Source organism: Mirounga angustirostris, unplaced genomic scaffold (assembly GCF_029215605.1).
Source record: "Mirounga angustirostris isolate CCGP_5_RB_7025 unplaced genomic scaffold, mMirAng1.0.hap1 SCAF_4, whole genome shotgun sequence".
Classification (NCBI taxonomy): domain Eukaryota; kingdom Metazoa; phylum Chordata; class Mammalia; order Carnivora; family Phocidae; genus Mirounga; species Mirounga angustirostris.
Genome location: NW_026991712.1, coordinates 47,442,256 through 47,463,943, shown reverse-complemented (window position 1 = coordinate 47,463,943; position 21,688 = coordinate 47,442,256). Strand labels below are relative to the sequence as shown.

The window sequence follows — 21,688 nt, the reverse complement described above, 5'->3', positions numbered from 1 at the left end:
AAACATTGATAGAAAAAAAAGAAGAAAAAAAAGAAAGAATTAAAGAAAGAAAGAGGGAGGGAGGGAGGAAGGAGGGGAGGAAGGAAGGAAGGAAGAGGGAAGAGAAGTAAAGAAGCCCACAACTATAGAGGGTAATTTTAATAGGTATCACTGAGTAACTGATAAGGAACCAGATCAAAAAAAAAAGTTGTCAGTGGAAATATATCTGAACAACACAATTAACAAACTTGATCTACTAGACCTGTATTCAACATTGCAAACAACAATTGCAGAATGTGTATTCCTTTAAGAGCACATGGAACATTTTTAAAATTGATTTGGTGCTAGGGCATAAACTGAGTCTCAACAAATTTCAAATGATTATGTCCTATAACCACAGTGGAATTAAGCAAGCATCAGATAAACTCCATATACCAAGTTTAACATTTACATGTTACAGATAGATCAGTTAATGATTTACAGATCAGTTAATGTTTACATTAACTGATCAGTTAATGTTTTACAACTGAACTTTTAAAATTTAAGGATATTCTATTATAATTGTACTGGTCTTAACGTGGCACCAAATGATGATTATTCAACCCAGGCTCCTTTGCTGCTAAAAATCTTTCTATATTAGAGGGAAGGAAACACATTTCTTTATCCTCAAAGTTTTAAGAGAGTAATATATTTTTGATATTTGTAGAGTGCCCTTACTTATGAGAGCATTCCATGTTATAGAACAAAAAAATAGAGTACATAATTTATTAGAAATAAGAGGGGTAACTTGGGTTACCCAGGGAGCCTTAGAAAAGAATTAGGGACTAAACTGGTTTTTAAGCTGTGGGTAGAATTCAAATCAACAGTCAGTGTGTGAGGTATTTAAGACAAGTGTTTCATGTGAATGATTGAGGAGGTAGGAATGCCCTGAGAATGCTTGAAGAAACCACTCTGTTTTGAAGGAAATAAAGAGAATTTTTTCCTCTACCTTTCTGATCCTTTATGATATCTAGACCCTTCTTGCCAAAATGCATGAGGGACATAATAGGAAGCTTTATTTAGTCAACTTTTAAAGAGGACTTTATTGACCAAATCTACAAACTGACTTGAGTTGTGGGTTTTACTTAAAGACTGCATAGTTATTCATGTAATCTTCAAATATCAATTCTTTTCCTACAGACTGGAAATGTCTTCCTCTTTGGCTCAGCATATGGGTTTGGAATGAATGTACTCAGGGAATTTAAGCAGGCAGGCCAGTCTCTCAGCCAGTAGGTTGAGTGGTCCCAATCAGACTATCCTCACATTAGGTTGGTTCCTGCTTCTACCTTTTAGATATCACAGTATACCCTTAATATGGCCCAAATCCTCCATAAGTATATGAGAGATTATAAAATGCAGCATTTTCATATAACTTTCTTGTTGTACAACATTATTTGGTTATGAGATGTACTTTCTAAATAAGCCATTTAAATAATAGGGAAATGTAATTTTTTTCTGAGACATAGACACCTTTGAGAATCTAATGAAAGCTATAGAAAGCCATTCAAGGAAAAAACAGAAATTTACAAATAACCACAAACTGTCATGAGACATTAGTAGTTCAAGAATCTTCTAAAAGTCCCTCTTTGGACCAAGGTTATGAACCCCTGATCTAGAGAGGCTTTGTATTTTCTGTCTGACTCTTCAGACCTTTAGGGAAAAAAAAATATTCCAGAGGATTAAAAATAGGACCTTTCCTTGGTTTAAAAATAGCAATTCTAATTTTATTTATTGATCTTGTTTAATGTGTAAATGCCTGAAAGCTAGAAGCATTGGAAAAATAATACAGGAAGAACAAAATTCTACCTGTAAAAGTCTACTGTTTTTCAGAAACAGTAAAATGCTGTTTGAAACAAATCTCAACAATGTTTTTACTCAAAAGAAATCTTAATGATTTACCAACTCTTATTATTCAGAAACAAATGTTTGGCTCATGTATTATTAGCAAAGTGTAACAATTTTTAATCATGGGAATGCATCATTTCCAGGGTGCCTGGTGGCTCGGTTAAGTGTCTGCTTCTGCTCAGGTCAAGATCTTGGGGTCCTGGGATCAAGTCCCACATCGGGCTCCCTGTTGGGTGGGGAGCCTCCATCTCCCTCTCCCTCTCCCCTTGCACATCCCCCCTGCTCATGCTCTCTCTCCGTGTCAAATAAATAAATAAAATCTTTTTTAAAAGAAATATATCATTTCCCAATAAAGGGAATTATCAACTTATTTTTCAGTAAAAAAACATGAGAATTTAGAAGTGAGAGAAATGGCTCCTTTTATGTACTTCCAACAACCACCTCCCACAAAATAGGATTATCTACTTAGCTTTAATGAATGTTTCCCCCCAAATTGAGAAAGACTGACTTGTACATAATTTAAATAGCTTTGAAATGTTGCCAGATTTCAAAGTTGCTATATTATTGAAAATTTCAGAAAATACAGAGAGTTATAGACAATGACAGTTACTCACTTTCATCATTCAGAGATAACTATACACTTCTAATATATATCATTTAAGATATTTCATATATCAGTAAAGATATCAAGAGAGATAACACAGGTATGGAGAATAACACAGAATGTTGTTTTGAATCTGCATCTTAAATGTCTTTTAAAATGCCCAAAACTTAAAATTTAATACATACTCAGTGTTGTAACTGAAAGAAAATATAAGTTTTAAGGAAAAGGTAATACATCTTTTGTCATTTGAGCTCCACCTCTCCCCTGAATAGGCTGGTGTTCACACTTGCACAACTTTCTTTGAGCTCACATAAGCATATGAACAATTGTATAAACTTATACAGATTATTGTTTTTGTAACTGTTCAGTTTATAAACATTTTCAACATATATTTTTATCTGATTTTTTTTATTATAAGAATTCTTAAAGGATAAGATACATAGATGCACTAATTTTATACAGTATGTAATAATTTAGACAACACACATGCATACACACTCATTAACTGATGGCCATTAAAGAAGATTCCAGGTGGGAGTTATTAAAATGTGCAGCATTAAACTTCTTGTAAATATATACTTAAGAATGCACTTTTTTCTATAAGGTAGATCCTAGGAGACGGGTGTCTGGATAAACCATTTCATACATTCTTTGTTTATTTTAGTAAATACTGCCAGATTATTTCCCATTTTAAAAGGATTTTATATTTTTGAGTTATGCATGAAAGTATTGCCCTAGTCTCATAGGTTAGAATACTTCAATATTTTCAATCTGATAGATGAATAAACATTTCTCTGTCTACTAGTAGGGTTGAGAATGTTTCTTTTGTGTGTGGTTTATTTAGTTGTTCTCTTCTGGAAATTATTTTTCAATAATTTGTCATTTTCTCTAATTATTTGTTTTTTGTTACTCCTATTTAGATCAAATTATAGGTGTTAGATATTTTAGGGATATAGTAAATTTTATCACTTTATTTTTGTGTCATTATGTTTCTTTTTCCATCCATAAAGGTCCAATTTCTATATTGTTAAATTTGCAATTTTAACTAAGAAAAGCTATATAATCTTTTTTATTTCCTAGTCCCAAAGTATAAAGATTCTCAATACTACTATTTTTTGTCTTCCTGCTCTTTGGAGTTACTGTTGTAAAAGTATTTTAAATCTATGTTATTTTAAAGTAACCCCATATTAGTTATTTTAAAAATATTATCTGCCAATAAATTTTATTTACATTTACCATTATGAAGTGTTTTGTACTCCTCTTTGTATTCAGTATTGTTCTAACTAAAATTCTTCTTTTTTTTATTTTGAGAGATATTTTATTACAGTATATCATTATAATTGTTCTATTTTATTATGAGGTATTGTCATTAATCCTTTACTGTGCTTAATTCTTAATTTTTTTTTACATTTTTAAATTTTATTATGTTATGTTAATCACCATACATTACATCATTAGTTTTTGATGTAGTGTTCCATGATTCATTGTTTGCATATAACACCCAGTGCTCCATTCAGTATGTGCCCTCTTTAATACCCATCACCAGGCTAACCCATCCCCTCAGCCCCGCCTCTCTAGAACCCTTAGTTTGTTTCTCAGAGTCCATAGCCTCTCATGGTTCATCTCTCCCTCCTACTTCCCCCCTTTCATTTTTCCCTTCCTACTATCTTCTTTTTGTTTTTAACATATAATGTATTATTTGTTTCAGAGGTACAGGTCTGTGATTCAACAGTCTTACACAATTCACAGCACTCACCATAGCACATACCCTCCCCAATGTCCAACACCCAGACACCCCATCCCTCCCACCCCCCACCACTCCAGCAACCCTCAGTTTGTTTCCTGAGATTAAGAATTCCTCATATCAGTGAGATCATATGATACATGTCTTTTTCTGATTGACTTATTTCGCTCAGCATAATACCTTCCAGTTCCATCATTGTCGTTGCAAATGGCAAGATCTCATTCCTTTTGATGGCTGCATAATATTCCATTGTATATATATACCACATCTTCTTTATCCATTCATCTGTTGATGGACATCTTGGCTCTTTCCATAGTTTGGCTATTGTGGACATTGCTGCTATAAACATTGGGGTGCACGTACCCCTTCGGATCACTACATTTGTATCTTTGGGGTAAATACCCAGTAGTGAAATTGCTGGGTCGTAGGGCAGCTCTATTTTCAACTTTTTGAGGAATTTGTTTCACATGATGTCAAAAATTAACTTGATGCTTGTTTTTCCTCATTCCATATTCCTTTTTTAAGTAAATGTAGAATTCTAGTTTGAAAGTTATTTTTTTCTGAGCACTTTGAAGATGACCATAGTTATAGAACAGAATGGAAATATAAATATTAATAATTTAAATAATTCAGTTATATAGTAATTCAGTTTTACAACAATGTTTACATATATAGAGTATGTAAAGGATATTGGAAATGTAATACTTTCCTAATAACATTAGGCAGTTTGATGATATCGTTAATACATCAAGAAAGAAAGCCTTAAGAATATTATTCAAAGTCGTGGAGGACTTCTGCTTTCATAATGGTTTATTAGGTAATACAAACCAAGTCTTATCCTAAATACAATTAGATAATCTGGAAAAATATATGTAGAAAATATCTGCTTGAATTTACTGATCGCTAACAAGATGACGAAGGAGGACCTGGAGGAAAAAGATAAATAGAGTACACCAAAACCTGAGCAGGAACACAAAGTACAAATATATATCTAGGTTTTGTATTAATTCCTTCATTTCAAGACTCACCTCTTCCCTATTCTGGAAAATTTGGTGCCATTATCACTGATGTGATAATTACTCCTCTCCCATTATTTTTGGTTTCTTCTGGAAATCCTAGTAGATATATGCTGAATGCTCTCCATCTATCTTCTATATCTCTTAAAGTCTTATTTTAAATTCCTTCTATATTTTATGTTTTATTCTGAAAGCTTTTCTCATGTTTTATCCATTTTGTGAATTATTTCTTAAGTTTTAATTAATGTGTCCATTGAGTTTTTTATAACTTTTTTTTACTTATAAAAGTTTAATTTTGTTATTTAGCAAAATGTAAATGCAATATGATCTAATATATTAATTGTATATAGCTTCTTTTAGGATGTTCTTTTTTTTTTAGTTCTTTGTTGAGTTGCCCTCATAGGAGTTTTGTCACTTGTGAGGCTTGTAATTTTTTATTGTGATTTTGTTATTAATAGGGATTGCTTCCTATGTGAGTTCCTTTTATCCTCAGTTCATACATAAGGCTTTAAATTTGCACTTTCCTGGGGATGCCTGGGTGGCTTGGTCGGTTGGGGGTCTGCCTTCTGTTGGGGTCGTGGTCCCGGGGTTCGGAGTCCTGGGATCGAGTCCCTTGTGGGGCTCCTTGCTCAGCGGGGAGCCTGCTTCTCTCTCTGGCTGCCACTCCCTTTGCTTGTGCTCTTCTTCCTCCCCCCACCCGACAAATAGATGGATAAAAGTCTTAAAAAAAAAAAAATTGCACTTTCCTGGATCCTAGGTGTTTTACTAGTTGTGTACCAGACTATACAGTAATTTTTAAGCTTTGAGTCCTGTACTATGTGTAAATGTTTATTCTTCACCTACACAAGTTATAGACCTAGGATCCTGATATTGTGACAACTGTACCCAGTTCCCCAGCTAGACTAGTGGGATGAATTTTTGTTGCCTCCATTTCACATACAGGTGATCCTCCAAGGTTCTAGGCTTTAGGCACGAGAGCTCAATTCCGGTTCCTCGCTTTGCGTGGTCCTGGGTCTCATCTCCTATTCCCACATGTATGATGAACCCCAGAACTCAACCCCTTAGGCCTTTATCCTAGTTTGATATCACCGTGAACCACTTCAGTTTCAGTGACTGTTTAAAATTCCTCTTTATTTCTGGACTTGCAGATTCAAGCTCAGCTATCCATTCATCTAAAAAGAAAACAATTTAGCCTTTCTATAGATTTGAAATGGAAGAGCGGAGGTCCTCTCATATCATCTTAGCCATATAGACCTGATGTTTTCCCTAAGAAACTTCTCAATTTCATAGATACATATTATCTATGATATATTTTTCCCCGTGCAAACATGAATATAGATCCTCTACGTAGCTATATATATTCATATTATATCGTAATAATTTACAATACATATTCTAGTGTAACATTTGGGGGATGCTAAATTTTTATCTTTTACATATTAAATTAGGAGACCCTGTGTGTGTGTGTGTGTGTGTGTATACACAAGCATATATATGTTTGTAATTTATATACTGCTTAACACTATATTCATTTTCATTATTACTACCAAATATTTATTGAATGGCTACTATGTTCCAAGCATTATTCTAGGTACTTAAAATGAATCAGTGGATAAAACAGAAGATCTCTTCTTATAAGTTATTTCTTTCATGCTAGTGAAAAAATGGAAACTTTTTCTTGCTTTGGGAAGGTAACATTGGACAGAAGTATGACATCCTTGCAAGACTGTTTAGATCCCCTTCTTTCACAGACTTGGAGTTTGACCTGCCATCATCCCTTTTGCAGACTCTTCCAGACTGTTTCCATCACCATCACTGGTATTTTTATGTTGATGAGTGATAATGAAGTTTAAGTTACTTCCATATTTTTTACAGCTTCGACAATGGAGTACCTTTGGAACCCTGGAAGTTGCAGCTCAGACCAAATCAGAAACAAAGGAGCATTCGGTGATCACAGAAGAAGATTGTGAAATTCTTAAAATCCCTGCAAAGGATTATGCAAGGTTAAAATCGGTACGACCATATCTAATCTATATATTAACACAATATTTGTGTAAATTCAAGCTAAGTTTTGCCTCTAGACAGATATCAGTATCTTTGTAATTTTTAAATATAACTTAACTTGGAGACATAAAAATGTGGTCTATTTGATGAACATTATTTAAGCTTCTGATGGTGATGGGTAGTTGAAGTGGAAAGAAAGGTCTCTATGGATATATTTTATGTATATTTTTAGCACTTTGGGTTTTTCATGAATTTCAAATCCATTCATTTATACATTCACTTATTCATGTATTCACTCAACAAACATAAGTTTTGGGTGTCAAAGACATGTCATGTGTTAGGGATACCAGACGATCATACAGAGAGATCTCTAAATCTGTACAGTCCACCTGAGGAAAAAAAATACTTGGGAGTGACTGGTATGCTATTTCATTGTTTTAATAGATATTAAAAACCCAGAGTTGCATGAATAGGTGATCACAACTTAGTTCTGACCCCCTAATTCTGCTACATTCAGATAACTTATTTACTTCAAGTTTACCAATTTACTCTCCAAAATTTTCCCTCTTTTTGATTTCTCCTCCCCTGATGACAGAGAAAGTTTTTGTAACTGACTGCACTGAAAGACCCCCATTGTCTTGCTCTGCCAGCTTTTCTTGATAGGATCTAAGTCTGGTGCAGGGGCAACAGGGCACTGGCATCACCTCCAGTTGTGTGCTCAGGTTGGAGGGAGATGAGGAGACAACCATCTTTTTGATTTAGCTCTCTAATAATAGTGAGGGTTTCTTTTGATACAATGGTCTCAGTGTCAGTGGTACAGATGACTTGCTCAGAATTCAACTTCCTTCCATATCGCTGATTTCAGAGTGGCTAGCTTAAAAAAAAAAATTGTTCTGTATGTTTTATTTTCAAAATATAAGTATCAATGATTCAGTATTATTAAGTACAACTTTTGAGATTGGTCTTGACTATGACAGGATTTCTTAAAAATGCTAGAACATTTATGGAAGTCTAAAAATATTATGAAAGGTGGGAAAATATAATTTTAGTGGCAAATCTGAAGACTAAAATTTCAATATGGTTATGTGACCATAGAATGATGCTCCTATAAAATTCAAATGTATTTTATACAATTTACACTCATATAACTTTTAGTTTTCCGTTACTGCCATTTATCTATCTGTGCTATACATTTCCCTTTCTTTTTTAATGACTTTTTTCAGGAAAAAATAAAACTTGAAAATAAAGAAAAGGTGAAATTAATTCGTAAATGTCCATATTATGAAGAGTGGCCCACTTTATCCATATATGAGCTAGTTGCACTCATTAAATGGAAAAAATTTCCTCCAGGTCATGGTGAGTTTAATGCAATTTGGGATCGTTTTCTTTACATAACATAGTATTGGAATTTGTAATTTTTCATCGTTTTAATGTTTTATATAATATTTCTTCAAATGAGTGTTTCTCTAACTTCTTAATGTATCCTTTTAACTGGACATTTAGACTATTGCCTGTTTTTTATTAAAAAATAGTTCTGTAATGGCTTAAAGAGTGATCTCAGAACTGGCCTTACTCATATCTCTCTGTATTTCCTCATGGCCCTACCCTTATTGCCCTACTCTGACAGTCAATGTAAGGACCAAAAGGAGAAATGCAGTGAGAAGTTACATTCATTTGTCCTGTTCTCCTGATTGAACACCTACTTAAGAAGCAAGTTTGCTTCTCTTTACTTGTAGTACACATTATCAGTGGAAAATATAGAGGAAAGGTGAGGCTGAGATAAGGGGTAGCAACAGTGAAGCTGCCAACATTTCCAATATTCGGCATGGCAGGGATGTGTGGATTTTCTGCTTACGTGTACACAAAAAGTGTAGGTGACATTACATCATTTTGTACAATTGTTTCTGTCTCTGAGAACCCATTAAGTAAGAGATGTCAGCTGTTATGGACTGAATGTTTGTGTCCCACAAAATCCATATATCGAAGCCCTAAACCCCAATGTGTTGCTATTTGGAAGTGGGACCTTTGAGAGGTGATTAAGTCACTAAAGTGGAGCCCTCATGAGTAGGATTAGTGCCTTTATAAGAAGAGACATGAGAGAGATGATCTCTCTCTCTCCCCCATATGAGGATACAAGGAGGCAGCTTTCTGCAAACAGGAAAGAGGGATCTTACCAGACATTGAATCTGTTGGCACCTTGATGTTGGACTTCCCAGCATCCCAAACTGAAATATAAATGCTTGTTGTCTGGGCCATCCAGCCTATGATATTTGTTATGGCAGCCCAAACTGACTAAGACACCCACACAAGAGGAACTGTGGTAGGTGGGTCAGAGCAGCTTTAGATCTCCTTCAGTAAGGAATCCCTACTGCCCTACAAGAGAGAGTCACAAACAACAGAGAGAGGTTTGCAGCCTTGCCTGGCTTTTCTCTTAGTGAAACAGTGGATTATAATAGAAGAGGTAGTGTTTGAGAGAAATACTTGCATTTCAAGCCTACAGAGCCATAAATGTAGTGAGGGATATGTTGCCAGGAAGAGAACATTTCTGAATTAAATGGAAAGTTAAAATTCTAAAAAGAATGAGTCTGAGTTGCAAAGTCCTTAATGTGACTGTTAATAAAAATATGGTGAAGAAAAATCTGGCTAAGATATCCTTTGAGGGAGTCACTGTGTAATAGAAAAGTGAGGTGTAGCATAGAACCAATTCAGAAAGTTCTTTTATTAGAAGAAAAGTAAATATCATTAGAGACAAAGTTATGCTTCAAATACTGAGATTCTCTAATAAACTTCTTAAATTTGGTGAGATTATAGCCCTTTACTAAATTTGTTCCAAATTTCTTTCCAGTGCTTATTTTTATATTTTATTCATCACTTTTTAAAAATACAGTGTTTAATCCATATTTAGCCAAATATATATTTTTTTCTTGCTTGCAAAAATTGAATTTTAGATATATTTTTGTTCATGAAACATTTTTTCTAATGAGTTATAAATGCTACTTTTGGCCAATAGTACATTTAAGAAAGCAAGTAGTAAACTGACTTAGGAAAAATTAGGAATTGAACATTCCTAAATTCAGCATATTTATTGTATAGAAACATTTTTTTTTAAATATGGATATTTTGATTTATCATGGGTTCCTCCTTTTGTATCAGAAATATCACATTTTGGTCCACGCCTCATTTCCAGGGCTATTTTGTATAAAAAATAATGTCTCCGTCTTGCCTATCTATAAGGACATTAATACTTTTTAGGTTATTAAAAAGGAGGAAAGGGGGCACCTGGGTGGCTCAGTCAGTTAAGCATCAGACTCTTGATTTCAGCTGAGGTCATGATCTCAGGGTCATGCTCTGTGCTCAGGGTGGAGTCTGGTTGTCCTCCCTCTGATCCTCTCCCTGCTTGTGCTCTTTCTCTCCGGCTCTCTCAAATAAATAAATAAAATATTTTAAAAAATAAATAAAATAAAAAGGAGGAAAGAAACTAAAATCAAAGATATTTTCAATTATGGGGGCGCCTGGGTGGCTCAGTTGTTAAGCGTCTGCCTTCGGCTCAGGTCATGATCCCAGGGTCCTGGGATCGAGCCCCACATCAGGCTTCCTGCTCAGCGGGAAGCCTGCTTCTCCCTCTCCCACTCCCCCTGCTTGTGTTCCCTCTCTCGCTGTGTTTCTCTCTGTCAAATGAATAAATAAAATCTTAAAACAATATATTTTAAATTATGTATGTGAGCCAAAAGAATATGGAATTTTAAAAGGGGAATAATTATGAGCTTTTAATGTATTTGATTACTAATGATGACTATTATGTGTCTCAATCTAAAATATCAACCTAAAATATTTAAATTTAGCATCAGAATTAAGGTAGTACTGACTTGCACTTTCTTAGACTAATGCTGGGTTCAAGTTCTCTTTAGTACATGTCTTTAAAAATAATGGTGGAATCTATCTATTGCATTGGACAGTCTGTGATTATATTGAATAAGTCAAAAGTGGCATTATTTTCCCACTGATTCCCAAATAAAAATATGTGGTGCTTACATTTATACAGTTTAAAAAATCATTTGTCCTCCTTAGAGAAGAATGACAATTACAGTAAATGATCTTCAAAGCCTCTTTCAGTCCTGAAATACTGTGGTTTTTATAAATAAACATACCTGCGTGAAGAATAAGTTCTGTCAGCCTTATCAAATTTTCTTATATGGCAGTAACAAACTTGATATATCAAAGAGAAGCATTAGATGTAATACTTCTCGACTTTACTCAAGATTTATTTTGAATTGTTATCAGAAAATGTAGAGACTCTAACTCAAATTATACTTTTATTATCTTGGTTTAAAATTAGCACTAGTATGATTTATAAAGCATAATTATGTGTGTTTTGATCTTCTTTTAGGAATGTATATTGGATGAAGTTTCAGAGAGATTTAGTTAATTATTCAAAAGCTTGATAGAATTTAGGATTAATCTTGGCAATCTATGAAATAAGTAAAGCTTATTTCTGGCTCTATTTCCTTTGTTAACTTCCTAAGTCTTCTTACTTTTGCTTCACATGCCAAAGGATCCTGACTGTAACAGATGTGTACAATGCTGCTAGTAATTTGGGCGTGTCCAGTTCATATCACACCAATTAAAATCTTCCCAGGTGTTATTTTTTTCGAAGTTTGACTGGCTGGAAAAAGACAACCAGCAGCTTTTCTCACTAATCAGCTTGTTTCTGTGGTTTTTGTGTATAAGAAAAAAATGTTAACTTGGCATCAGTGAACTACTTAGGTACATTTTATTGTTACCCTGTGTATATCATTATGCTCTGTCTTTTCCAGGCATGATATGACATAGCAAACAATAACTAGAGACACTTAAAAAAAAGTAGTAACCAATTTAGTTCTGAAAGATAAAATAGGCCAATATAAGAATAATAAAAAAAAATCTAGTCTTCCTAAACCAAAAGTGGAGAGTTTCAGACACAGAATATGTACTTTGAACCTCTGTCTGACATAAGGGTGAAGTTCTGGGCTCTAAATTCCAGTATTACTTTGGCTTCAGTCTCTTGCATATTAAATCATTCTGTAGGGTTTTAAACTCTTTAGCCCCAGTGCACACTCTTGAACATGCAGAACCAGGTTTGTGCTTAGAGGTGCTATTGATCTTGATTTTTTTCCCCTCCATTCCTTTTTTATGGGTATCTTTTGTATCAACTGGATATTTTCTAATGTAATATATTAATTCACTTAATGATTTCATAATAGGCTTGTTTAGAGCAGTTTTAGGGTCACTGCAAAAGTGAGCAGAACATACAGATATTTCACATATACCCCTGCCCCTGTTTTGTGTAGCATTTCCCACTATTTTTTTTAAAGATTTTATTTATTTATGAGAGAGTGAGCACGAGCAGGGGGGAGGGGCAGAGGGAGAGGGAGAAGTAGACTCCCCGCTGAGCAGGGAGCCCGATGCTGGACTCAATCCCAGGACCCTGGGATCACGACCTGAGCTTAAGGCAGACACTTAACTGACTGAGCCACTCAGGCGCCCACCCATTTTCCACTATTCGTGTGCTCCCTGAGACTGGTACATTTGTTACAAGTGATGAACCTATATTAAACCATCATTATCATTGAAACATCATCAGCCAAAGCCCATAGTTTACTTTAGGGCTCACTCCTGATGTTGGACATTCTCTGGGTTGGATGAATGTGTAATGATATTTAGCCACCATCACAGTATCATACAAAGTAATTTCACTGTCCTAAAAATCCTCTGCAGTTCATACATCAATTCCTCCCCCATCCCTAACCACTGGCAATCATTTATCTTTTTGTTGTTTCTTTTTTTTAAATGGTTTTGCTATTTCCAGAGTCTCACAGAATTGGAATCATACAGTATGTAGCCTTTTTAGAATGTTCTCTCTCACTCAGTAATATATATTTAAGGTTTCTCCATGTCTTTTCATGATTTAATAGCTCATTTCTTTTTAATGCTGAATAATATTCTCTTGTCTGGATGTACCGCAGTTTGTTTAACCATCCACCTACTGAAGGACATTTTTGTTGCTTCCAGGTTTTGGCATTGTAAAGGAAGCTGTAATAAACATCCTTATGCAGATTTTTGTATGGACATAAGTTTTCAACTCCTTTGGGTAAATGTCAGGGAGCTCAATTCCTGGATAGTGTATTAAGAGTAAGTTTAGTTTTGTAAGAAACTGCCAAACTGTCTTCTGAAGTGGCTGTACTATTTTGCATTTCCATCATCAATGAGTGTTCCTGTTACTCCACATCCACGTCAGCATTTGGCGTTGACAGTGTTCTGAATTTTGGGCACTCAAGTAGATTTGTAGTGGTATTTCATTGTTGTTTTAATTTGCATTTCCTTGATAACATTTGAGCGAAGCATCTGTTCACATGTTTATTTCCAATCCATACATGTTCTTTGGTGAGGTGTCTATTAGGGTCTTGGCCCATTTTTTTTTTTTTTTTAAGATTTTTATTTATTTAACAGAGAGAGAGAGCACAAGTAGGCAGAGCGGCAGACAGAGAGAGAGGGAGAAGCAGACTCCCCGCCGAGCAGGGAGCCCTATGCGGGGCTCGATCCCAGTACCCTGGGATCATGACCTGAGTCGAAGGCAGGCGCTTAACCGACTGAGTCACCCAGGCGCCCCTCTTGGCCCATTTTTTAATCAGATACTTTGTTATTGTTAAGAGTTCTTTGTATGTTTTGGAGAACAGTGCTTTTTCAGATATGTCTTTTACAAATATTTTCTCCCCATCTGTGCTTTGTCTTCTAATTCTCTTGACAGTTTTCTTGATAGGTGGGCCTGAGGTACTTTGTAAATAGAACTGCTGTAAATAGGTTTTAGTAAAATGGTCATAAGGTGTAGGGGAAGAAGTGTTTTATAGTCTTGTGACTAGGGCTCAGTCTTTTAGTGGGCTTATGTTTCTGGAATGGGAGTTTCACTTATACTTTTTAGTCCTCTCCACCCACCCCCACCCCCACATTAGATAGAACAGGATGGTCAGAGTGGGCTGAAGTTAGGTACTTCCCTTCTCTAGTTCAGTTAGGTTCTGATAAAACCCCATTAGGTTGGGCTCTGGTTACTAGTTTCCCTTGAGGGCAGGTCTTGTTAAAAACAGAGTGCCTTGCCTCTTTCATGTCAGAAGCATGAGGAATTTTTCTCTCATATTTACTGTAGGAACCTAGTAGAGATTCAGAAGGTAAAACTCACAAAAATGTGGGATTTCCTGAATCCTGGGTCCCCTTGGAATTTTAAACTCAGATTTGTTCACAGTGAACTTTCAGCAATTTGTCAAGTACGGTTTAGATTTTTCTACCCCAGCACTGGTTCCTGAGGAGGTTCCTGTTCTGGTAAATTGTGATTCTTTGTATTTGCTTATTAGTTGCTCCAGTTTGGGGGGCAGCAGTTTTCCCTTTGACCTCACTCCTCTTACAAGTTAAAAATTCTTGATTTGGGTTTTTGTTTGTTGGTTTGTTTGTTTTTTTAGCTCTTGGTATTAGAATGAAGTAGTGACTCCCAAGCTCCTTGGAAGCTGGATCAGAAAAACTGATTTTTCACTATATTTGTTATTTCCTTTGTTTGTTCCAGGGCTAACCATATTACATCTCAACTTACCAGAATCTATTTCAGATTTTTGCTAACTTAATTCCAGTTAGATATACAAATATTACCATATATAACTCTATTCTCATTCTTTCTTTGCTGTTATCATTATGCATATTACATCTATATATGTTCAAACAACAATAAATTGTTATTATTTCATATAATTTTACATCTTTTAAAGGAACTGTGAGAAGAAGAGAGGGCAAGTATATGTTTATAGTTTTTATTATATTAAATACTTTATTTACCATTTCTAGCTATCTTCATTTATTCCTGTGGATTTGAAGTACCATCTGATATCCTTTCCTTAGTCCAATATTAGTTTACTACAATCTGCCCTCTTGTGCTGTTATTGGTGAATATATACACACATATATATAACAGACCCCAAACCAGGATTATGTACTTATTATTTCACACAATCACTCTCTAAGTCATTTAAAATAAGAAAGGAGAAGAAATATGCACTTAACACTGACCTCTATAATTACATATTTACCCTTAGTAGTACTTTTTAAATTTTCTAGCAGATTTGAATTACTGTTTGGTGTTCCTTGCTTTCGGTCTGAAGAAGTTCCCTTAGTATTTGTGATAGCAACAGATAATCTCGGGTTTTATTTAACTGGGAATGTTTCTCTTTTTTGAAAGATACCTTTGTTGATAGTGCTGTTTTGTTTTTGACACACTTTGAATACATTATTCCGTTGTCTTCTGGTTTCAAATAGTTTCTGTTGAGAAGTGAGCTTTTTATCTTATTGTGGTTCACTATAAGTGATGAGTCATTTTTCTCTTGTTGCTTTTGAGATTTTCTCCTTGTCTTTGACTTGTATCATTTTTACTATAATGTATCTTGCACTTATTTCATCCTACCCAGCCCCAGAATCTTGCCACCACTTTAATCTGTTTTTCTCTCCTATCTTCCCCACCTTCCTTTCCCTCAGCTACACTATATCCTATACACTCAGCTATATTGACTGGTACTAAAATAAAATTTATCTTATTATTCATCTCCTTAGCTATATTCTTTCTTCCCATTGTTATTAGATTAAAATACAAAATCCTTAATATGGTTTAAAAGACCAGTTGCAGCTGGGTCTTGCCTGTGTCTCCCAGTTTTATATTGAATCATCCTTTTTTCTGTTCATGTTTCAGACATTCTGGATTTTTATGACCTTTAGTGGCTTCTTCCCCTCAAAATCTTTACACATGCTGTTTCCACTTTTTAGAGCATATATTTTCTCTATACAAGGGAAAGGTCATTCACTAAATAAATCTTAGTATATTCGACATAATTTTATTGTTAGATCTCAAAACAAAATTCGTTGCTTTACTATCTTGGACTAGAAATTTAAGAGAATTATATGATTTCAATTAGTTAACAATTAAGAATGCTGGGGGGGGTGACAATGTTTTAAACTAAGTATAATAAAAGCTAACCTTAACTTGAGATGATAATCAGATAAGAAAGCATTAGCCATGGTATTGAAGGACAAAGCCAGTTAAAGGCAGTTGCAAGAATATTCTCCTCAAGGAATCACCAGGAGCAAAAATTAGTAGAATCTATCAATTAATCATTTTTATTTTTAATCATTATGTTCAAATTTGTGAACTATATATGCAGCCAACTTTCTATAATATAAGGTAATTAGGAATGGAATGATTATATAGTTCAAGTGATATAGTTCAAGTATAATCTCCTTCCTAGTCTTTATATTTGTCATTGTATACACTGTTTTTATAAATATCTCTATAAGAAACATTTTCTTAGTATGATAGATACTGCAGATTATATTTGCTCAGTGCCCCTCTCAAACACCTTTTACCTGCTTTCCTCTACTGTAGAAGCTAGAAAAGCTAAAGACTACATCTCCTAGAATCTTTTTTGAAAAGATTTAATTTTGACTATGGCCTGAATTCTTTCCAACAAAGATTTGGGAGAAGTCAGGGAGCAGGTCTTTTTGCAGGCATGGTGATGAGGATGGTGGTTCTGATTTTGCCCCTAGCATTGTAAGTGATGCGCAGAAGAGAGGTTTCTTTTAGAAGAGCTCTATATTATGGGTGGACCTTTCTATTGGCTAATTTTTTTTTTACTGTAGTATTGAAACCTGGTTTCATGGTCTTCCTGGATCTTGCTAATACCTTCTAATAAACCATTTTCTATTTAAACTTATATGGAGTCTGTGTTCTGTACTTAGGAACCAAAAATAGTACTCTAGTCATCCATTCTATCAAAGTTGATCTCTTTTGTAAGTGCTTTTTAAGAATTTCTTCATTTGGCTTTAATCAATTAATATTTTTATTGAACATCTATTATATACAAAACATTGTATTAGTTGCTTTTGTGGATATTAAAAGAAATGTATTCTAAAATTACATAAAATCAAATATTTGAGTAGCTACAATGCATTTATTACTATGTAGAGTAGTTTGACTGGATTTGATTTCAAGAGATTCAATAATTAGAAAAAACAATGACTGATTTTAAAGTAATGAGAAGGATCACAAATATCTGGCATTAAAATAATTTTCAGTAACTCATGGACATATATATATTATTTACCATGATAATTGTTAAATGACTATTTTTCAACATATACAGTAGAAATTAAATGGAAGAAAATCCATTCTTTGGATGTGGTTGGACAGAAGGTAGGAATGATAATTCTAGGAGAGAAAGGAAAAATAATATGAGCCAATATATGCCTTGCAGATGATCAGGAGAGTGGATCAAACACCCCAACTGAGGTCAGGTGCTTATTTGTGATCAGTCAAAACTATGGATAGTCAGGCTTTTTAAATGCCATATTCATGTGCTTGTACTTTATTTTATGGCTAACATGGTAGCATTAAAGATTTTTTTAATAGTAAAAGATACCTAGTAAAAGTTTTAGAGGAATGAATCAGACTGAGCAATATGAATGATGGTTGAAAGGAGAGAGACAGTAGAAAACCAGGAAAACAATTAGGAGTCCATTTTGGTAGTGCAGAGGCAAAGAGATAAAAGGCAACAGTAATACTAATAATGGCAAGAAATTAATGTGAGAGGCATTTTAATTATTCAGTGTATTGTATGGAATAGACCTTTTCAAATACATTTTTTCTCTTCCTTAGTACCTTTGGCAGTCTGCACTTTGTATGGGATGCCTTGTTTCATTTTTAATTTCAACCAGAGTACTTTGTTGCTGCATAGATGTATGTATATCTGTGTATGTCAGCCTAAATTCCTATTACAAAAGCCAGGCAGGATCCTCAAGTATAAATTTAAATAAACCTGTGCTCTCACCTACCACCTCAAAGTTAGAACAAAACTTTCCTAATATTTCCCAGAGATGTTTAAATACGGACCACCCCATCCCCTCTCCCAAGTCTTTTGTGAGTGCAAGCCATTATTTGTGGTTGTTCATGAGAGAGTTGCTTTTCATCCTACTCCAGAACTCAGACTAAACATAACTTTCTCAGTGACTTGTTTGGCTATGGGTGGATATTTATAACTCATGTTTTCATTGACAGATATTTGTAATTTATGTTTTTATTATGTAGCATGTTTGTTCTTATTCCCTAACTTGTAAGAGAACACATTTTTCCTTCCCTTTCATTTTGGTCCTTACAACTCAAGCCCTTTAGTTGTTGCCATCTGTAAATGTTCCCAAGTCTACTTAACAGCGTTGCCACTTGATTTTTCAGCTTCATCTTTAATTTTTATTTCTAGTAAAGGATTTATGGTGATACTGATTATCTTCAGATACAAATTCAGATTATGTGCTTTTATTACTTTATTTTCTAAACTTATTTGTCAAGATCATTTAAGTATGATCCAGTATTTCTATTTGGATCTTTCTATATACAATTTCTTTTGCAACTCAGGAAACTTTAATTTTCTCCCATGAAACTTCTTTTTTTTTTTTTAAAGCTGTTTCCTCATGACTTGATAGCACATTTCATAATTAATTTTTTGCCAGTATATAAAACATGTGGATATGGATGCACGTACATGAGATTTTTTTTAAAGACTTATTTATTTGAAAGAGAGAGAGAGCCCAAGCAAGTGGAGCAGCAGGCTGAGGAAGAGGGAGAAGCAGGCTCACCGAGCAGGGAGCCTGATGTGGGGCTCAATCCCAGGACACTGGGATCATGACCTGAGCTGAAGGCAGACGCTTAATGACCAAGCCACCCAGATGCCCTGTACATGAGATCTTTAAAACTAAGTCTTATGTTTATTAGAGTCTGCATGCAAAATTCTGAAAACTTTGCCAATAGAAATAAAATACATTGCTATTAAGACCTAAACATATTTGTTGTTTGAAAATATCAGTTTGAGAAGTTCTTATTTGTTAGACAACACTTATGTTTAAAAAATTGCAATCATCTGGGTGGCTCAGCTGGTTAAACATCTACTCTTGACTGCAGCTTAGGTCATGATCTCAGGGTTGTGAGATCAAGCTCCCCATCGGGTTCTGCACTTAGAAGGATGTCTGCTTAAGATTCTCTCTCTCCCTTACCCTCTCCTCACCATGCTCTATCTCTCTCTTTCTCTTTCTCTAAAATAAATAAATAAATAAATAAATAAATAAATAATAATCTATCTTTGAAAAAATTGCAAGCATTTGAACAGCTTGATAAACACAAATTTAAATATTGTAGTTAGATTTGCCTTTTATTATTGTGATAGGCAGAAAAAATGACTCTGCAGAGATATATTCACTTCCTAATCGTAGAGCCTGTGAATATTACTTTATATGGCAAAAGATATGGTAACCTTAAGGCTCTTGAGAGGAAGACCTTATTCTGGATTAACCAGGTGGGCCCTATCTGCTATCTGTGTATTTTTATAAGAAGGATGCAAGAGAGATTTTATTGAGACACAAGCAGAAGAGAAGGTGATGTGAATAGATTGGAGTGATGAGCCAGCAGGACGGGAATGTTAAGGCATGCCAGCAACCACCAGAAGCTAAAAAAGGGAAGAAATAGATGCCCCACCTAGTGATTCTTTGGAGGGAGCAGGGCCCTGCTGACGTCTTGATTTCAGAAATCAGGTCTCTAGAACTACCAATAAATAAACTTCACAGTTTAAGCCACCTAGTTTTGACAATTTGTTACAGTAACTGCAGGAAACTGATACAACTATGTACTATAAAACCATTGATTTTGTTCTCAATTGATTTTGCAATTTGACAAAGATATATTAATATCCATAGAATACATCCAAGCATGCTTTGTAGGAAGTATGTAGTTTCATTTTTTTACTTCAAATCGAGTCCTCTAATTGTAATAACAGTATGATAAAGGTGAACAATATCTTAAACAATTATGTAAAGTAAAAAAAAAAAAATTGCTCATTTAAATAATTATCCAGCTGCTAGATGGAAATTAAATTAAAATAAAGCGCTTATTTAATTAACTCAAACCCTTTGTAAATAGATAAGATACAATTAAATATCTTTTAATAATAGAGCACTCATCTATTCAACTTTTTCATGAGTAAACAGAACTTTTCTTGAGCAACCCAGGCAATACGGAAGTGCCTTATAGAACACTTTCCTCTACTTCTTCCTACTTCCCACATATGACTAGTGTCTCTTTTATTTTGTCATTATAAAAATTATAATCCTCCTCATTAAGGCAACTAAATTTTGGCATTCTGTCTCTTGACATTTAGAAGTAAATCTGCATTTTCCTCCATCAAAAAAATAAAATGGCACAATTCCATTTTCTCACATTTTACAAACCAAATACATAAAATAATTTTTTTCTAAACACACCAAATACATGGACATTTAAATCTATAGAAATGCTAATTATAAATACCATTCACCTTAATCAAAGTATCTCTAAAAATTTCAGACTATAACTTTAAATGCTAACTATTGAACTGTACTGTAACTATTATTTATAACTAAATTGTTAACAGTAATCTTTGTTACTTGATTGTATTGATTGCTTTACTTTTCTTTTTTTTTTTTTTTTTTTACTTTTTGGTATATCGAAGCTATTCCATAATAATTATTTATTTTTACAACTAACTAAGTTGTAATTATAATTTGGTTTATAAAAACCTAAAGCAATATACTAAATAAAGAAGCTATCTATGTTGGATGCTGTGATGCATCCATCTGGTCTTCCACCTGCAGAAATGCATTGATATAAGTAAGTCCTTGCCATCTTGGGTTTGACAGTTTTCATCATATTTGAAGATCTCATGCTTTTCGGGAAGTTCTTTTACACTTGAAGAGATAAGATGAACAAAGTTAGACACCAGAATAATGCACGTAGTTACGTAATTAATGTTTGAGGTGTTACAGATTTTACAGAGGGAAAGAAGTGAAAATAGAAAAGAGGTCATTTTACTTGCTTCCAAATTCTAAGGCCCAGTTCATTAGAGTATGAAAGCAAACAAAAGTTCTACTAAAGGTCTGTTCAGGAAAAGAGCATGCATTAGACCAAAGGATTCCTTTTGTGTATGGTGAAATCTGGAATATGTCTAACAAGATGAAATAAAGAAGTAGGAATGACTTTCTGTTGAAATAGTAATTAGAGGGAGGGAGCTAAGGTGGTGGCATCATAGAAGGACCCTAGGCTTGCCTGAATCCCTCGAACATGGCTAGATAATTATTAAATCATTCTGAATACCCAAGGAATCAATCTGAGGACTGATAGAACAAACTGCACAACTAGAGGGAGAGAAGAAGCCACATTGAGGAAGGTAGGAAGCATGGAGATGTGGTTTGGAGGAGAAACAGATCCCACGGGTGCTGCAGAGAGGAAGGAACCCTGGTCCTGGAGAAAGGCAAGTGAGAGTAGAGTGCACAGAGATACGCACAAGAACATGTCCACAAAGCCACTGGCTGGGAAAA

At 34.4% G+C, this 21,688-nt stretch overlaps 1 protein-coding gene across 1 annotated transcript in view; it reads left to right on the top strand.

The window, feature by feature from the left end:
* The window catches only part of CNBD1 (cyclic nucleotide binding domain containing 1), a 357,731-nt gene that overhangs the window by 297,443 nt on the left and 38,600 nt on the right, over positions 1–21,688 (top strand). The window contains exons 7-8 of the mRNA XM_045895596.2: positions 7,103–7,240; positions 8,455–8,587. Coding sequence (XP_045751552.2) covers positions 7,103–7,240; positions 8,455–8,587 — 271 coding nt within the window. The remainder of the gene's footprint in view (positions 1–7,102; positions 7,241–8,454; positions 8,588–21,688) is intronic.